Here is an 18,806-nt window from a genome sequence, read left to right as displayed (position 1 = left end):
GGTTAGTAATATGGATTAAATGTCAGTCTCACACTGTGTGTGTGGTGGGTTTTTTTTTTTTAATAATGTAGAAAAGGAGTAGACAAGAAATAAGGACCAACTGATTAAACAATGAGATCATTTAGATGCAAAATAATTTACTAATTTGGAAACTATTTGGGATATATCTTGCTGCCACAGGGGTCGCCCAAGAATGAACTTGGAAACCAGTGGCTTAGTCCATTATCCAAGAGGAGAACTATTGTGTTTGGGGCATTTTGAGATGCAAGGTAACAGGTTTGTTGAAGGTTATTTTGTTCATACATTGTTACAAAATAGCTTTTAGTGTAAAGTGAAAATTCATCTCTAAAGAATATAACAAGAAACTTAAAATTATCTCCCATAATAATAATAATAATAATAACAAAAGTTATTGTCTGTTTTTATCAGCATTTTTATTACTCTTTTTAATTTAATATTTTTTTTTTTGGTATCAGTATGCTGCTGCTGGAGTATGTGAATTTCCCCTTGGGATTAATAAAGTATCTATCATAAGTAATAATTTACTTGCGCTTGGTTATTAAAGAATGCTTGGTGTCACAAGGGATGATGCTGCTGGAACTGGGTTTAGATTCTACTGAACCTATATTGAATGTTGTGCTTTTCCAGTAATATCTAACATACTTTTTAATACGCTCTGCTTTTTTTCTCAGTGATATTTGGAATTTCCCATTGTTTAAAAGCATTTTTTGTCAAGGTGTAAATTGAAAATGAATTAATCCAGATTTATATCATGACTGTGTATTGACACAGTGTCTTGTGCTTCATCTCAAAGCAACTTGGTTTTAAATCACAAGTATATTTTCATCTGAATCCCAGTGGCATACAGTTTAGGTTTACTGTGTGAATGTGTGTGCCTGGGACATGGTGCATGATGCTGATTGGACAGGCAAAGGACAGGGTAACTCTGTATAGTGAATGGAGGTTCATAGTAAAAATTTATTTTGTTTCAGTACATCAAAGATGTACTTTAGCTTCATGATGAATGTTGACAGTGGCTAAAAAAAGATATAAACATTTGAGACAGAAAGAAATTAACGCTTACCAAGCAAGTCCTTTAGTTCTTCATAACTCTATGAAAGGTGCCATTAGATGACTAATATAACTGATTTTGTTGATGAGTTATCAAAGTTAATACTGTATATTCTTGTGTTTGTTCCACATGTAATCTTTTTCACTCTTATTTTGTGGAAGAATATTTTAGAACAGTCCTGAGGACTCCATGTGGCTGCAGGTTTTTGAGCCAACTAGTTTCACAATCAGTGAGTTATTTTGCCTCTGTTTATTCTTATTTAATTAGCTGAATGAGTGTACAATTTAATTGGTTAATAGCTGTGCCATCACTTGGTGTTCTGCTACACTGCTGTGTAGGTGGCAGCAGGCGCTTATGCCTGTATCATTTTGATTATTAAAACAAACCTTCCATATAGTAGATAAGAAACTGTCTGCTTGGATATCAGCCAGGTGTGTGTTAGATTAAATGAGAAATGACAGTGTTTCTTAGTACATGTGAAACAGCTCTATGCACTAGATATTAAATGTTACTTAAATAGAGAGGCTGTTCTTTATTCCTTTTTTCTGCACTGTCCTCTCTTTGTAGGTCTACAAAAATACAATAACCAGTGTTAGAGAATTGAGGCAAACAGGAAGGAATAGTGTTGCATATCAATAAAGAATTTACTAGTTTGGCTAAGCAGTAAGATAATTCTTTTGTAATGTTACTTTTCTGAATCATCCACATTTGTTGCCAGGACGCAACAACTTTAAAGTCAAAATTTAAACTTGCATTTACTTAAGTATTGGGGTACACTACGCATCTGTTGATGGAGATTTATTTTTTAAATGTCTTTTGTTATATATTATCACTATGTATTGATTTCAAAGCAATGGTGTAGCTCTTACCAAAACAGAAAATACATAATTGCATTAATTACAAGGGGGAGTCAAGCTAAAGTTAGAAAATGGAACGACGCTTAACAAAACTGATACTGTCATTTCTCAATGTAGTCTCCACCCCTCTCAATGCACATGTGCCACCTGCCCAGAAGTGCCTGGATTCCAGCAGAATAAAAGGTTTTGTCTTGTCCTTGCAACCACTCGTGCACCCGAGTTATTGTGGAACACTACATGCCAAGGGGTTCTACAGTCACTAGTACAAGTTGCTTTGACTTGCTGGAGAGCAATGTGAAGCCTGCTATTTGATCCAAGCGCTGGGGACTGCTGCCTCAAGGAGTCCTTTTTCCTGCAAGACCATGTCTGCCAGGCCACACACTAAGAACGTCTTGTCTGGAGAAACTGAAGTTTGAGGTGTTGTCACATCATCCTTATTCGCCAGATTTGGCACCGTGTGAGTTCCAACTTTTTGGACGGCTAAAAAAAACATCTGGGTGGTCGTTGATTCAAGACAGATGACGACGTGAAGATAGCGGTGCACAAGTGCATTGAGAAGGGTGGAGACTACATTGAGAAATGACATCAGTTTTGTTAAGGTAAGTTCCAATTTCTAATACATCCCATTTTCTAACTTTAGCTTGACTCCCCACTCGTATTTTTTTCAATAAAGAACAGGATATCAATATCTTGCTTGCACTATACACTAAACTTTACATATTTTTATTTTAGGACATTAATACATTCTATATCATGTACTGTTGTGGTGTGCTTTTTAAATTCTGTTAGTAACAGCAGTAGATAATGTGGAAGATGCTACCGTAAGTAAGATTTTGTAGTTTATTTTAAGGTTTCAAAGTAAAAGGAGAATAAAAATAATGCACTACAAAAATCTATGACCATTGGGTACTAAAATTCCACCCTTATAAAGTGCTGCTTTTGCAGAGCTTGTTGAGAAGCACTGGAATGGCTCTGTGGCATTGATCCAAGTAAAGAAATAATAAACTGAAACAGGTTGATACCCTTTCATAATCACTGTAGTGTGAATTATATACTGGTATTCTAATGATTGGAACAGTGAAGTAGCATTAGCATGATGCAAATTTCTGTTTTTTGTATTTTTTTGGTAACAGTTTGAGTGCTAAGGATCCTAATTCTGGTGCCTCATTTTAAAATGGAGAAAAAATTGTGTATCCGCACAAATGCATTGTTTTTGACCAAATATGTTTTATGGCTTCTTGCAGATCATCATGCCCAAACGGAGCTGCCCATGGAGAGAGAGCATTCCGGTGCAGATGAAAATGCATGTAACGCAGAAGGAGGTGAATGAGGGGGTTGCTAGGGATGTCAACATGAAGGCTGTCTATGGTATGTGTGTGGTCCATTCTGAAAATCAATTTCTCCTTTCATTGTACAGTGGCATGCACAAATTTGTGCACCCTTGCTTAAAATGTCTGTTAATGTGAATAGTTGAGTGAGCAAAAGGTGAACTGGTCACCAAAAGGCATAAAGCTAAAAATGACACATTTCTTTTCAGTGTAATTTTTTTTTTATTTTTTTATTTTTTTTTTTTTTAAATACAGTGAAAAAGGAAAAGGAGCGCCATGCAAATGTTTAGGCACCCCAAGATATCTGAAGTCTCCGATAACCTTTATCCAGGTCTCAGACCTTAATTAGTGAGTTAGGTTATGGCTTGTTCACAGTCATCATTAGAAAACCCCAGGTGATGCAAATTGTAAAGCTGTATAAATTCTGATGACTCAAACCTTGTCCCAACATTCAGGAGCCATGGGGATGTCTAAGCAGCTGCCTAGCTCTAAGAAAAATACATTTTAAAAAATAGATACTTACAAAGGAGGAGGCTACAAGAACATGTGTTTACAAACTGAGGAAATAGCTACTTGAAATGTTAAGTTTAAGAGGAACAGTGGAGGTCAAGTTGTGGTTTGGATGACCAAGAAAACCTTTTGATAGAACTGCTCATTGGATTGCTAGAAAGGCAAATTAAAACCCTATTTCACTGTGAAAAAAGACCTTCAGTAAGATTTAAAACTCTGGAGTGGTGGTGCAATGTTCTACTGTGCAGCTGCACTTGAACAAATACGACATTTATGGTAGAGTCCACAGACTAAAACCTTTCCTGCGTCCTAGTCACACAATTCTACGCCTGAAGTTTGCAAATGAGAATCTAAACAAGCCTGGTGCATTTTGGAAACAAGTCTTGTGGATTGATGAAGTAAAAATAGAACTTGTTGGCCACAATGTGCAAAGGTAAGTTTGGAGAAAAAAGGGTGCCGAATTCCAGAAAAAACACCTCTAACTATTAAGCATCGGGGTGGATTAATCATGCTTTGGGCTTGTGTTGCAGCAGCTGGAACAAGTAATTTGTCATTGGTAGAGGGAAGAATTCTGCAGATTCACTCTCTGTAAAAAAGCTTAACTTAAAAGAGGATGGGTCCTACAACAAGATAATGATCTAAAACAGACCTCAAGATGTGCAAGGTGACAATTTTGCCATGGCCCTCACAGTCCCCTAACCTAAGCAACATTGAAAATCTGTGGATAGGTCTTAAAAGAGCAGTGCATGCAAGATGGCCCAATAATCATGTAGAATTAGAAGCTTTTTTGCAAAGATGCATGGGTGAAAATATGCCAAGTAAGAATTGAAAGACTCTTGGCTTGCTACAAAAAGCTGTGATACTGGCCAAAGGGGTTGTTACAAAGCACTGAATATGTTGAGTGCCCAAGCTTTTGTTTCAGGCCCTTCATATTTTTTTTTGGTATTTTATACCTGTGAATGATGGAAATTAATATATTAAGCAATATTATTTTTAAGAAATGTCATCCTTAACTGTATGCATTTTAATCAGTTCATCTTCTGCTCATGTGATTGTATTTTTTATTTAAAATAATCATAGTGATGACACTTGAGTTTCTACAAAGTGGCAACTGTTTGAGTAATATTTGTAAGGTTCTGTAAAAAATGTGGTTTTAAATCATTTTCAATATTTTACTGGCTTTGCATCTTAAGCGGATAAATGTGCAAGTAACTCTGAGCTATTACTTTCCCATACAGAGTGTATATTTATTTCTATTTATAGACCGTACTCGAGAACTCCTGTATTCTGGGGCACGTTCCCTGAAGAACATTAATTCTGAAACTGGTGAAATGAAAATTGTTTTGCAAGATCAACAGCAGCCCTTGTTGCAGGAACCATCAAGAGGTCAACTTCGATTGGGACCACAAGGCAAACTACTGAAGACACCCACTACTCATGCTGTAGTAGGTTAGTTTTAAGATTTAACTAGTGACTTTTTTTTTAAAACTTAAAATCTGGAAGTGTTCCAGTAAATTATATAGCTGATTAATAATAATAATAATTGTTTGACGTAATTGGATAGTGTTATTTTTTTTATATGAAGAATAAGTGGCAATGGGCCGTTCTTCATGTTCAATTGATTGATAAAGCATGTTTGGCAGGTTTACCTCTCTCATCAGCTGGATAATCTAAAAGTTAGACTTGTGTACTGGCACATGCCTGTTTTTCATCTCTTATTGCATAATTAATTCATTTTTGAATGGCATTATTTTGTGCATGGCTTATCTGTAGAATAATATTGAATTATAAGGTATACAGGAGAATAAAAAAAATTTGGACATGAGCATCAGTAGTCTTTGCGCCCTTGGAACCAGGTTACCCAAACTATTCTATAACATTTCAGTAATTATTTACCACTCTTATGCTGATCTTTCTCATCATAAAATAGGTCATTGTGATAGCAATTGGTGAGAAGAATTCATAATTAATTGCAGAATTACTGTATTTGAGTGTTCCTCTAGAGTGCCTCTTTCTCTTGCATGATTTGGTTCAAAAACTGATCAGCACATCATCTCATAACAGGCTCAAGTTTTGAGTTTGGTTTTTTTCTGTCCAGCCTTTTCAGTGCTAGACCGTCCTCCAGAAACTAACACACAACCACACACACCTACACACGTCATTGAGATATCAATGTTTTTGGTATCTGGGGACCCTAAAACATTGAGATCCGTTGAAAACCAGAGATCAACATTTTTGACAAATCTAAAGCTTTCGCTTCTCCCCCATAGATGATAGTTTATGGTGGGGGAGGGCGCAAAGCATAAATGAGGACTTCATTTTATTTTTGTGTGATTTGTTACTTACTATTTTAGGTTTCTTACTACTGACATGGCACATTTCACATGTTAACAAAAGAACAAATTAAGTTTATTAGCTGAGTAATTTATTTCTGATGTTACCTACTTATGTACATATTAAATATTGATTTGTGCATTTAGAAGTGACCTTTAAATATATAGAGAACAATAAGTAATGAAGTACCTTTTTTTTCCTTTAATGCTGGGTATCAAAGTGGCACAATGTTTTTTGTGTCTGCATAGGTTTTTCTGTGGGTACTGCAGTTTTTAACATACAAGTATTTGTTAGGTTATTTGACAACTCTGAACAGGATTAGTGCATGTGTCTGCATGAATGGACCTTGTGATGGACTTGCTGCTCATCAAGTCTGTTCCTGCTTTGCATGCAGTGCAGTGCTGTCAAGACTGGATTAAGCAGGAGTATAAAATTAAAAACAGGCAGCAATTATAAAGATTTTTGATTTGTACTTTTCACATCCACGCTCAGAACAGTAAGCTCTAACCAAAATAACACTATTGTGTGCAGGCAGAAAAATGTAGTTTTTTGTGCAGAATTTCCATAACCTCAAAATTCACAGTACAGTTAAAATGATTGTCAATGAGTTTTACAGTCATTTTCCATTTTAGTTATACTTAAGTGAGGCAGGTGAATAACATATTTTAAGCTAGCAGCATAGGAATTTATAGTATACAGGTAATCTTTTGGCTGTTATTGGAACTGATAACTTGCAATGGCCAATTAACATGTAGATCAAAGGAAAGCAAATGGTCCAACTCCAGACAATGCAAGTGCTGTTTGAGGGAGTCTTAGAAATGTCTTAATTTACTATTGACTTTCAAAGCAGCAGATATGATGGAGCTTTTTTGTGATTAAATTTGTTTTGAGTTAAAAAATCTAAACCAACAATCACAGAGAAAGAAAAATCAAGGTGACAATAGGCAACAACACCACTCCTACAGCCTCCCTCTATAACACCCTGTAAAACGGGTCTGTCCCTAAAGGATTAAAAGCTACTGAATTTACCATAGACTGATGGGTTAACTCTGCCTGTTGGGTCTCCCTCAAGAGAAGAATCAGAAAAGGAAAGAATTAAGGATGAATATTAAAAACATGATGCAGCCCCCAGCCAAATGAACAGCAGCTTGTCATTTCTTTATTGGAGCCAGATAATCCATGCCACTGAAAGTACAAGTAACATTAGATTAAAGAGAGAAATGTTCAATAAATTAACAGAAAGTGAGTCAAGAAATTTCCAGCAAAGGGGCTTAGCATAGTTTTACAGAGATGATACCTAGATAGAATAATCTAAGCTAGGTAGAAGTCAGGGTAACAGAAGAGTTATTTGGGGGAAAATAAATTTTATATAGCATTAACAGAAGACAGGTTACAGATTGTTAGGATTAGCTTTCCATGAGATTGGAGGAGAAGGGTGCCCTGCCAGATTAAAAATAAGGGTAGAGGTCTAGAAGATGCCTGAAGCAGACTTGCATATAGGGATGATACTGCCTTAAAGTTTGGAGATAACAAGCAAGATAAATTTTAAAAGAGAGGGAAGGGAGTGCAGAGAACTGACCTTGTATGAAGATAGAAGGAACAGAAAATCTGGACCTCTGTAATTAGAACATTGTGTTCATAGTTATCATAAAGTAATCTGGAAGGTGATTGTATGGTTCTGCCAAGTTGTTTCTTAACTTTTCTAGAATTCTGAAGTTGGGTTGGGCGATTTTTCCCAAGTTTAAATTATGTAATTCAAACTATTGTTTTAAAGTAATATACAAAAAAAAAAGAAACCTGCAGTTTTCAGGTACCAATTGGTTCTGTTCAACAGTTGAGCTAACAATGAATATGCCAAGGGAAAGAAAATGGGCCATCAATCACTCCAGTTTCATGAGCTGGTCACGTGTGTACAGTCAAAACATAACACTGCCAAGATGGAGGCGAGTGTGGAATTACTTTAATGAATGAGCTTGTTGAAAAGAGAGGCTGTAACTTTAATTCAGGTGTCTCCAATTAGTTTGGATATGATAAAACAGATATTGAACAAATTAATGTGAAATGCAAAGTCTGCAAAATGATAATTGGAGCTGAAAGTGGCAGCAAATCCAGTTTTTATTAGCACTTAAACAAATACCCAGCCAATCTGAACAAATGCAAGAAAGCATAGGACATCGATGCAACCTGTGCACAGTTTGCAATTTCTGTGTATTCTCTCTGCTTATTGTATATCCCATTAGACAGCGTGATTATGTTAGGAAAAGAGCATCCCTTCTGTAACAGCCAGGATAGCCATCATGCCATCTTAGCCTGCAGCAGTGACTAAGCTACTGTGGGGAGAAAAGCAAAAAGGCTGGCTGTGGCAGGCAGGCAGGCAGGCAGTCAGTCAGTGGGCTATTAGAATGCACTTGGAGGAATTGTCTTTTTTACAGGTGTGTCACTCTGGAGACGTATAACTGACTGGTGTGCTCTACAAGCTAAACTGTTTTGGTTGAGACAAAGAAAACTGACTGTGGTATTAGCGGAAGGTATGTCTAAGCCAGAGGTTCTGGGGACCCTTTTGGGCTGCAGGTTTTGTTCCAACCAAGTTCTGTTTTTAATTGGACTCTTAGCCTAATTAAGTCGTTATTTCCCAGTTTGTGTTTTTGGGGTCAATGAAGAAATTACAAAACTAAGTGTGTTAATACATTTTAATAAAAGTTATGCGGTTATGTGGTTTTATTTTTTTCTTTTTATTTATGTTTATCCTGATTTCCATTCTGGCTTTCCATTGTAGACTAATTACTGGGTCTGACACTGAATCATTTGTAGCCTTTCATCCTTTAGCGTTATTCGTTTGGGTGTCTGTTGGCTTGTTTTTAATTGTCACTATTAGGATACAATGAAGGGAGCAGATTATAAAGAATAAGGGAAAAAATAATAGGAAAATAGCAAAAATGAGAAATATTTAAAGTCCATAGCAAAAAAAAAAATATTTCTTAAATGTTCTGTTCAAATCATACTGCTGCACTTTTCTTAATGCAGAATAAGAGGAGAAAAAAGACCAGCTAACTAAATAAGATGCATTATTCTCAATTATCACAACTTTGAATCTGGTTGGAAAAAAACTGCAGCCACAGGAAGTCCCCAGGACTGAGTTTGGGAACCACTGATCTAAGCTATAGGGAAGAGTGGTGAGGGGTGTAAAAAAGAAAATGTTTAGAGTTTGCAAAAGCAGTATGGCGGCCACAGGGAGGTGGAACAAAGGTTGCACATGTTAAAACCAATTACAAATTTTTTTTTACCTTTTTCTCATTGACCATTTATAAATAAAATATGCATATTTGCTTTTGTATGTCTAAGAAGGACACTTGTATTTTCAGTTTGCAATAATGTGGACATTCTTCATTTTTTTTTAATCAAGAATAGTTGACAGTTATTGCTCTGTTAAAATATTGAAATTTATCCATAAATTTGAATTAAATCAAGGTTTTAGTTATTTTTTTCCCATAACACCTAGCCCTATTCTTTGTGAAATTAATTTCTAGGCAGTGAAGGAAAAAAATAGAGCAAGGTACCTAGGGCAGTCGTTTTCAATGTTCACTCCTCACGGCTATTTGTGGCTGCAGCCTTTTGTTCCAATCAGTTTCTCAGTTTGTTAGACATTGTTACCTTTAATTGAGCTCCTTGTTTAATTAGCTGACCTTTTTTTGCATTTTTTTTTCTTTTTTATATTGTATTTAGAAAAGTGTAGTCGTGTCAGATTTACACTTACAGAAAAAATAAAAATGTCTCAATTTCCTATATCTTTAAATGCTTACTTGGTTTTAATTTTCTAATTCACTTTTTTGTGGAGTTTGCTTTCTTAAATGTATCTGAATACCAACAATTAATGAGGAGCAGACACCAGTGCAAATGACACCAAAAAGAGCATCTACTTCAGTGTTTCCCTCTTGTATTCTTATTAGACATATATAAAGGTTTGTGTTTATATGGAGCAGTCGCTCTGTTCACACTCGGCCACAGCCACTAGATGGCGCATGCGCACACTTAAATTTTTTTTGGAGCTTGCATGCACCTCACTATGAAAGATCTGTGTGTAGCAAACACCGCAGCTCAACAATGTGCAAATGAAACACCTCAGTAATGGAGGTCAAGGCTTGAAGTTTTCACTAAAATCATTGTCTATCTGGAGGTATTTTTCAAGACAAAGATTAATAGGACTTATATGCCAGTGATACAGCTAAGGTATGGTATCACCAGTGTCGTCTTAAGAAAGCCAGTGGGGCAGCAAGCACAGGTTGGTCCACTTCCTCTGCCTTCTATACTTCTTAAGAGTTAGTGGATGCCTCAAGTTAACGAATAGAGTAAAAATGCTAGGAAGTCTTTGGGTTGATTTGTGTCCTGAAGACCACATGCAGCTAGTTAGTAAATAATTGTCTAAATAACCAGAACACTTAAAAAAAGAGAGAATTAATTCTTGCCCATGCATGAATTACCTCTACCACATAACTCCCTGCTTCATTCAGTAAAATACAGCATAACCCATTTTGTGAGGTTGTAAAAAATATGAAATAAGAGTTGTAAAAAGTACTCAGAAATCATACTTGAGTAGAAGTCAAAGTACTTTGTCAAATTTTTACTTTCACTGAAGTAAGAAGTATTTCAATTAAAAAAATAATTGAATAAGTTTAAAAAAAATAAAATAAATAAATAATAGTATCTGCTTTCAAAAGTATGCAAGTACCAAAAGTAAAAGTACATTTTATAACAATGAGAAGGTGCATGGCTTTGTCTAGAGAACATACTGTAATATATTGGTTTGTTTTTAAACTACACTTGCACAGTGTTTTTGCTCCAGAAATGCACCATATCCTCTAAAATTCCATAAGGTAGCAAGTAAAAAACATCTTTGTTTGAAGGAAACTTGACACACCTTTTATTAGCTTTCGCATAACAAGGGACAACAAGACCTTGCAGGCCACAAGATCTTTTTGGAACTCTGAGTCTGTCTTCTCCAGTCAATCAGCAACTTTTACAGCTGGACTCACTTTAATGTTTCAGTAATTGGGCTTATAAGAATTTGACAAAGTCTTGTGCAATCAACATGCAGAGTTTTATTGCGCAATATATAACTTGCATAACTTGTGTCCATAAACTCTTATTTGCACCAGTATAAAAAGATGCTGCTTTTTGGGACTTCAGGGGCTCCATATAAGAGAGCTTTAGAAATGTGGAAAAAGTAATTTCAAAACTCTTCTATAAATTTGAAGGGGAATTTGTGAAAGCAGGGATTTGTTTAAGTCCTATTTTCAAATACTACCTTGGGGGGGAAAAGTGCATATTTGGTTTCCATGTCTCAACAGGACAGTGACAGGAAAGCATAAGAACAATCTAACAAATGAGCAGTAGAAGGTGCGTTTTTACAGCATTTTTTTTTTGGCTGTCTCTGTGCAACGCTGAACTATTGCCTAAGTTGACAACACACCTGATAGGTCTCCTTTATGAATTTATAATAGTACTAGGCATTAAGCCCGTTACAATAACAGGCGCTAGAACAGTAGTGCATAAACATTAGTAGGTACAGTCTATGTTAAATGTAAAATAATAATAAAAAATAAAATAGAAACTTATATGACAATACAGGAAGTATAATTAATATTACATTTATCCTCTCCTCTGTGGCTGTTGATTGATGTGTTGTCTGTTTGAAGATCTCTTATCCTGCCTCTTTATTTTAGCTTTAGCTCTGTGTGTTTTGGCATTTTTCTGACGCTCATTTTCCTCTTCTTCAATAGATCTACTTGCTCGTCTGTCTTTCTCTTTGAGAATTTTTTTTATGCTCATTTTCCTGTTCTTCTATAGATTTGTTTGCTCTTCTGAGTCTTTCTCTTTTAGCGTTTTTCTGATGCTCATTTTCTTTTTCTTAAATCGATTTTTTTGCTCGTATTTTTCTGTCTTTCAGCCTTTCTTTTGTTGATGTTCACTTGCTGAGCTGACCATTCTTCTAGATGTTGCTTACCTCATTTACCGAAATCCGATTGGATCGGCCGCACGATATTTTATAGGTCCCACCCTCTCTGTCTTGTGTGACGCGTCAGACGGCCTTTGAAGCATCTGCTAGAGGCCGGTGACTCCGACACTCATTCCGCCTTTCCCTGTATTTCCGCCTTGGCCGCGACTACCCAATCAGCACTCTTCCCAGCAATGATGTCCTTTATTAAAGAGTGCCCCGCGCATGCTTTCTTCACCAGAAGACACACACGCACGGACACATGGATGCACACAGGGATTTTATTAAAGAGGATTACCATGTAATGATGATTTGCAGGAAAAGTAGTAATCAAAAAATGTAGTGGGGTAAAAGTAAAACTAGCCCTAAATGAAATTTTCTCAGGTAAATCACAAATAGCTGAAAAATGTACTTAAGACAGGTGTCCAATCAAGAAGAGAAATGAGTTGAGACAAAAACCTGCAGCCACAGGGAGCCATGAGAACTGAAAATTGAGCTTGTCCAGGAAACACGTCTTTGGATTCAACAGGGATCCAGGCCAGTATATTCATAGGAGGATTTAATCAGCTTCATATTGGTTGAAGGATAAACGGCAATGGTGTAACTGTAGGTCTGGCAGAGATACCCACCCCTTCAGACTTCTCATGGATCAAAGTGGAGTGCTCTTACTATGATGGAGCTATTTTGTTATTATGTACAAAGATACAGAATTTAAAAACCACCAAGACCGCTAATGTAAATCTTAAAATAAAAACAAAAATGTCTTCCTAAGATGTTTTCAGGTGTTTTTACTTTTTGATTGCAGATAGTGGCACCGAGCTACAAATGATATCTTGTGGATGGTTGAGTGAATTTTGTTTTTAATTTTATTTATTTATTAAACTGCACATCTTCCTAGCCAACTCCACTGGCACAGAGGGAGAATGGCAGAAAACTGCAGTGTGCAACTTTAGCTTTCCTTTTGGATGGAAACTTTGCCGTTTCAGTGATAATAACAAACAAGCTAACTAACCAAAACTCATATTTGAATACAGTCATCTTAGATGGCAATGGGATCAATCTTGGCATTATTACTAAGAAGCTTCTGGAGAAACTCAATTTTTTCAGTGGGGGGAAAAAAAACAGTTTTGATAAGTATTATAGTTTTTATTTTCAAATACTGTATAGTACATTTGATATTTTAGACATGAGTGTGCAAGTCTGCTCCCTAGGACTAGTAACTTATTTGAAATTGAAAAGTGGAAGTTCATTCATTCATACTATGTATTGCTAATAGGAATATCATTGCTTTTAAGTTTTATGTTTGGGCCTGTGCTTTCAGTACATTGTTCTTAGTTTTAATAAGTTTGTCTAGACAGTGTGTCTCTGTTCATTACTTTTCCCCCATAGAACTGGCATACAGTAATAGATAAAAGTTAAACTTAATAAAAACCCTTGTTTCATCTTAACCCTGTCATTCAAAGGTGATTGTTCTACTTTGATCAGAGGCACTTGTGATTATCTGGGTTTACAGTAGATTGCAGTGGTTAAACATTCAGAAGCAAAGCTTAAGATTTATACAGGGTGGTCCAGATCTAACTATGCAACTTTTAATGCAATAAATACATAGTTGGATCTGGACCACCCTATACTCGTCTGTGACTTTGTAAAACTTATTATTCAAATTAATTTCTTCAGATTCCAGAGAAAGGTACAAAATGAAAATTCGTCTAGAGCTCATTGAAAATATTTCAGTCCAGAAAGAGATGATCTGTATCAATCTGTAGAATTTTATATTGAGTGGCCTGCAAATGTTTGCTCTTTTTATCTTTGTGAGACTTTAAGTCTTCCCCAGTTTAGCTGTAATAGTAGTTATTTTCTTGTACAAAATTATTGTTCCATCTATTTTGATTCCAGCCTGTCTCTGTCTTTCCCTTCTCCCATTCTTTTTTTTTTTTTTTGATTTTAGTTTTTTTCCCCATTTTGACCTAACTTGTGATAAGGCACTGGAGAAGTTTAAACTGTAGTTAATTTAAAACAAGTGACAGGGTTTAATTTATGCCCATTAATGTATACACAGAGATTGCCCAAAGATTTAATCAGTTCACACAATAGATGAAAAGGACTTAAGTAACACAAACAGGTGGTAGTCAGTTTATTGCATCAACCCTGGTCTGTCTTGCACATTTCCAAACTCTGTCATATATGTGGTTTGTGTATACTGTATACACGTTAATTTTCAAGTTTTACATCTCCATTTTTTTTGCTTTTCTTGAAATGAAGCAGTTCAAATAACCTGAAATGTCAAAGTAACTGAAGGAACCCACATACTATAGTCCTATATAACCAAACACTTACATAGTAACTAATTTGACATAGGCCCATGTGAGTGTTTAAGCAGATTTTTGGTCTAAATGTTAGTCCCCAGGTTTGTGCACTCATATAGATTATGCAGATGCGGTAAAGTAACTTGTGTATTCCAGTAACTTAAATGAACACACAGCTACACACTTTACTGTTTTGTTGTGTTTAAATCACCAGCATTGTGTTAATTTGAAAATAATCATAAATGATTAGTCTGTCATCTGCACAGCTTGTTATCTAGGCACAGCTATATAACAACCAAATCTAATAATTCAATATAATCTAAATCCTAAGCCTAAAAGTGCAACAATTTTATGTCACGTGTTTTGTCACACTTTAAATTGGGCTTATAATTATAAACTAAAATATATCATAGTCGTAGTTTTTTTAATATCAAGAAAGTCATGGTTTTTATTTTTGATCGAGTAAACTTTTTCACAGGAACAAACTATATTTAAAAAAAAAAAAAAAAAATCTATTCATAACACCAATGTTTGTATTTTGGTGATTTAGTTAGCTGAAGGTAAAGTTACGATGACCCATTGCATACCACTTTAGTTTTCAGGTGATTTTTCCTGTTTATTTAAATGAGTCATTTTTTTTTTTAAAAAAAGTTTTTATCTATAAGAATGTCAGTTAAAATGAATTGATTTGTTTTGTTTAGTCTCTTATAAATACTTATTGAGCAATGTTGGACCTCAGTGTAACTGGAGTACTCCAGTCGGTAAGAGAGTAAATATTTTATTCTCATTTCATGATTTTTACTCCCGTTAAATAGTTTTTCTTTTACATATTTATAAATTTCGTGATTTTTGACTCCAATAAATTATTTTTCTTTTGTACATTTTACAGATTTTACTAATGTTCTGGCCGCAACTGGGGGTTGGGTGCCAAAGGCGCCAGGGGGGCTTGCACCCCTAGTGTTATATAATAAAAGTATGTTTTTTTTTTTTCTTCTTTTGCTTCAACAGATCTGCCCCAGTCTTCCAACCTGGCATGTGCTCTTTGCAGTCGACAAGCTGGTGCCTGTGTTGTATGTGCCCATTGTGAGAAATCGGCTTGTAGGAACTGCCAGCGCTGCTGTTCACAGTGCCAGAGAGATTACTGCTTCATGTGTTGTGTTGTCAAGTAAGACATTTATTAAGAATAGGTAGAAACTGAGCTTTTTCATGCAAGTTTACATGGGGTTAATTAGTCAACTCATCACCATTTAGTTACTAAATACTTACACAGCAATTATGGTGTGGTTACAGATTTGGAGATAAGATATTCAACCACAGATAAGCGAGAGACTGTATATTTTGCTTAAGACCACATCGCATTAGTTGGCTTTTCCAGCAATCTTCATTTGTAGCTTTCATTTACATAATCTAGGTGAATTGGAGGCAGTCAGCTTGGCTCCTGTGAAACCTGAGTTTTGCCTTTAGTCATAGGGACCGGCTCTGTGTGCATGAGAACAGACAACCAATGAATTCTCATCCAGAAATACAATGTACATAGTCCAGCAATGAGGAATAAGGAACATGGTTGTTTTGGACCTCACAAACACAAGAGAATCTCATCGGTGTGGTGTCTCTGGCTGAGATTGCAGCTGAACTCACCATATCTGTTAACAATGTATACAGTACTGGCTCTGTCAGGTAGCACGTAAAATTGGCTGTCACCGAAAGAGCCAAGCATGACTGTGTTGGGAGGCCGGCTTTCATTCAGTAAGTGTTACCTAGCTAGTGATTCTCGGTCATTTCAATTGACATGGTCCAGTGAAGAGGTCTGCAACTGCAACTAGCAAGTCTGACATACCCCATGACTAGAAGTTGTGTAATGTGACACAGGTTTAAGCTGCACACATAATAACACTATCACTACAACAAAAACAAATAGAAATGTTGTCTCTGGACCCATTTAGCCAGTTTGGAGGCTGCCAGGCACACCTTTTATATTTATTTAATGATGTGAATAGGGCAACTTAAATATCGAATGAGATTCCTGTTCGTTTTTTTTTTTTCATTTTCTAATGTTGTCATTCTTGTTTCATATAGTTACATTAGGTGAGACACAAAAATGACCAGATTGGTAAAAAAAAAAAAAAAAAAATTTGAATTACAGCATTCTAAACATTCTCACCTTCTATATACTCCCCCTCCCTATCTCTACACCGCTCCATACGTATCTTCCATTGATTGAAACACTGCTGGAACTCATCTTGCTTGAGGCTCTTCAACAGGCTTGCTGTTTTTGTCTTCACTTCATCCATTGAAGAAAAATGTCAGGTCAGCTTTTGATTTTTGGGGGAAAAAATCACATGGAGCTAAATCGGGTGAATAGGGAGGATGATTGAGGACAGGAATGTTTGCCAGTCAAAAGCTACTTTATGGAAAAAGAAAAAATTCACAAGAAATTTGATGTTGATTCGCTGTTAGATTTTTTTCACTCGACATTATTGCGGCAACTCGTGTAGCGATTGTTTAGCAAATACTGACTGGGCTATTCACAGGATACACCTAGCTGTTCAGCGGTTTGAGAGGGTGTGTAGGAGGGGATATAATTCTATGATTCACATCCGGTCGACCTCCAGATGGTTTTCTAGGAAAGCCACAAGCTCAGTCCGGTTATTTTTGTGTCTCACCTCATATGCTATAGTACCTTTCGGATTCGTCCTTGGTATATGCAGTCTTGTCTGCCAATTAGACGCTGACTAGTTTTCTCCTAGTTAGCTTTAAACAGGCAGTTTTTATTTAAGATATAGCAATAACAAGTAAATTTGAAATGTTAGACATTTACTTGTGATGATTTTGATTTATTGCTGTACTGTCTAAACAAATACTTTTTTTTTTTTTTTTTTTCTTTTCAGCTATGATGAACAGTATGAGAGGTTACTGTGTGCAGACTGCCCTAGTCAGTGAAGATATTATTAAACTGGTTATTGAGGTGCATTGCCTTAAACTCTCTTGGGTTATAACAGAACTGCTGGGATGAATGTCATCTTGCACATCGGGATTTGTTATGCTCATAAGACTAATACTTTTTTTTTTTTATACAGAATCTGTGCACATAAAGGCTAACATTGTGTTAGCATACATACATTTTCAAAAATATCAAGTATATCAGTTTATATAAACTGCAAATCTTGTGGGTTTTTTTTTTTTGATTTCTGTTAATGTTTAAAATTTACTTAATGCTGTTTGTTCACAGGTCATGCATTTTAACAGCATAACATTTATTATAAACCATACTGTTGGCTGTATGTTGCAAATATAGACATTAGGGCTGAACTGTATATAAATCGATTTAAAAAGTAAAACTAGGCTCTAAATTATTTATCTAAATATAGAAATTATGAAATTAGTTAATTTCTGTGGTACTAACAAGCATGATTTCTGGCATTCTTTTCCCTGGTAATACAAACTCTAATCATTTCTGTTGTGAATCACTAGAATTCTAGTTTGGCACAGTATATGTGCCCAGGTGAAGTATGCAGAAGAAGATAATGAAAATCCTGTCTACTGATGAACACACTTATGACAGTTTTTGTAGTGTTTGGCATTTATTCTACTACAGTTCTAAATTTTTCACCAAGTGTTGGGAGAATAGACTTGAGAAATTTTTAAGTCCATGTCATTGTTGAATGTGCAGTAGCACATATCGGTCTAATTGCAGATTTCTCGTAGCAGACACCATAATGCAGTATTTTAAAAAGAAGCAAGGAGTCCATGGTTGTTCATGGATACCAGGTAAAAATCCTGGCAGGTGATACTGAGCATTCCAATTGTTTAATGTATTTAAAAACTTATTTTTGTACCCCTTTTTCAATAAAATTATATTGATGTATCAATGTTTTTGTAATTTTAATGCAATTTGTTACATGTAGGAAAAAGATAAACGTACAATAAAATGATTTAGTTTTTTTCATAACGGTGTGGCTATTAACTGTTATGACACACTAGTAAATGTAGAAACATGTATGGTTGGTTTTTAGTAATTCTCTAAAGTGCAATATTATAAGAAAGTGTTACTCTGGTTAATGCAATTTTGGAATAAAAGAAGCATGTTTGGAGTTTTCTGTTGCATATATACCAGTGTGATGCATTTGTGAGCACATCTTTACTATATCTGAAAGATAAAATATTACATCACAACACAATATTCAGTGAAGCATCATATAATTTTATACTACATATTTCATAAGAGAAAAGAAAATAAACCATATTTTTCAAGATATTTAAGAATTTAAATATTTAAAAATATTTAAGATTTTGTTAAGTACAATATGACTTTTTGTCAGTTTGTTCATTCCTGGTTTGTATTGTAATGTCCACAGGTTGTCAGATTGGTCTTTGTTTAACACTTTGTAATGAGGATGCCACATGCTG

General features: G+C 35.4%; 1 protein-coding gene across 1 annotated transcript in view; it reads left to right on the top strand.

Annotated features, from left to right (window-relative positions):
• Positions 1 to 18,464, top strand: part of siva1 (SIVA1, apoptosis-inducing factor) — a 35,973-nt gene extending 17,509 nt beyond the window's left edge. Inside the window, exons 2-6 of the mRNA XM_051923204.1 lie at positions 1,234 to 1,301; positions 3,174 to 3,297; positions 5,031 to 5,216; positions 15,408 to 15,564; positions 17,288 to 18,464. Coding sequence (XP_051779164.1) covers positions 3,180 to 3,297; positions 5,031 to 5,216; positions 15,408 to 15,564; positions 17,288 to 17,339 — 513 coding nt within the window. The 5' untranslated portion in view covers positions 1,234 to 1,301; positions 3,174 to 3,179 and the 3' untranslated portion in view covers positions 17,340 to 18,464. The remainder of the gene's footprint in view (positions 1 to 1,233; positions 1,302 to 3,173; positions 3,298 to 5,030; positions 5,217 to 15,407; positions 15,565 to 17,287) is intronic.
• Positions 18,465 to 18,806: the final 342 nt, after the last annotated feature.

This window comes from Erpetoichthys calabaricus, chromosome 1, assembly GCF_900747795.2.
Source record: "Erpetoichthys calabaricus chromosome 1, fErpCal1.3, whole genome shotgun sequence".
Lineage (NCBI taxonomy): Eukaryota > Metazoa > Chordata > Cladistia > Polypteriformes > Polypteridae > Erpetoichthys > Erpetoichthys calabaricus.
The sequence above is the reverse complement of the archived record's forward strand: the minus strand, read 5'-3'. Positions and strand labels throughout refer to the sequence as shown.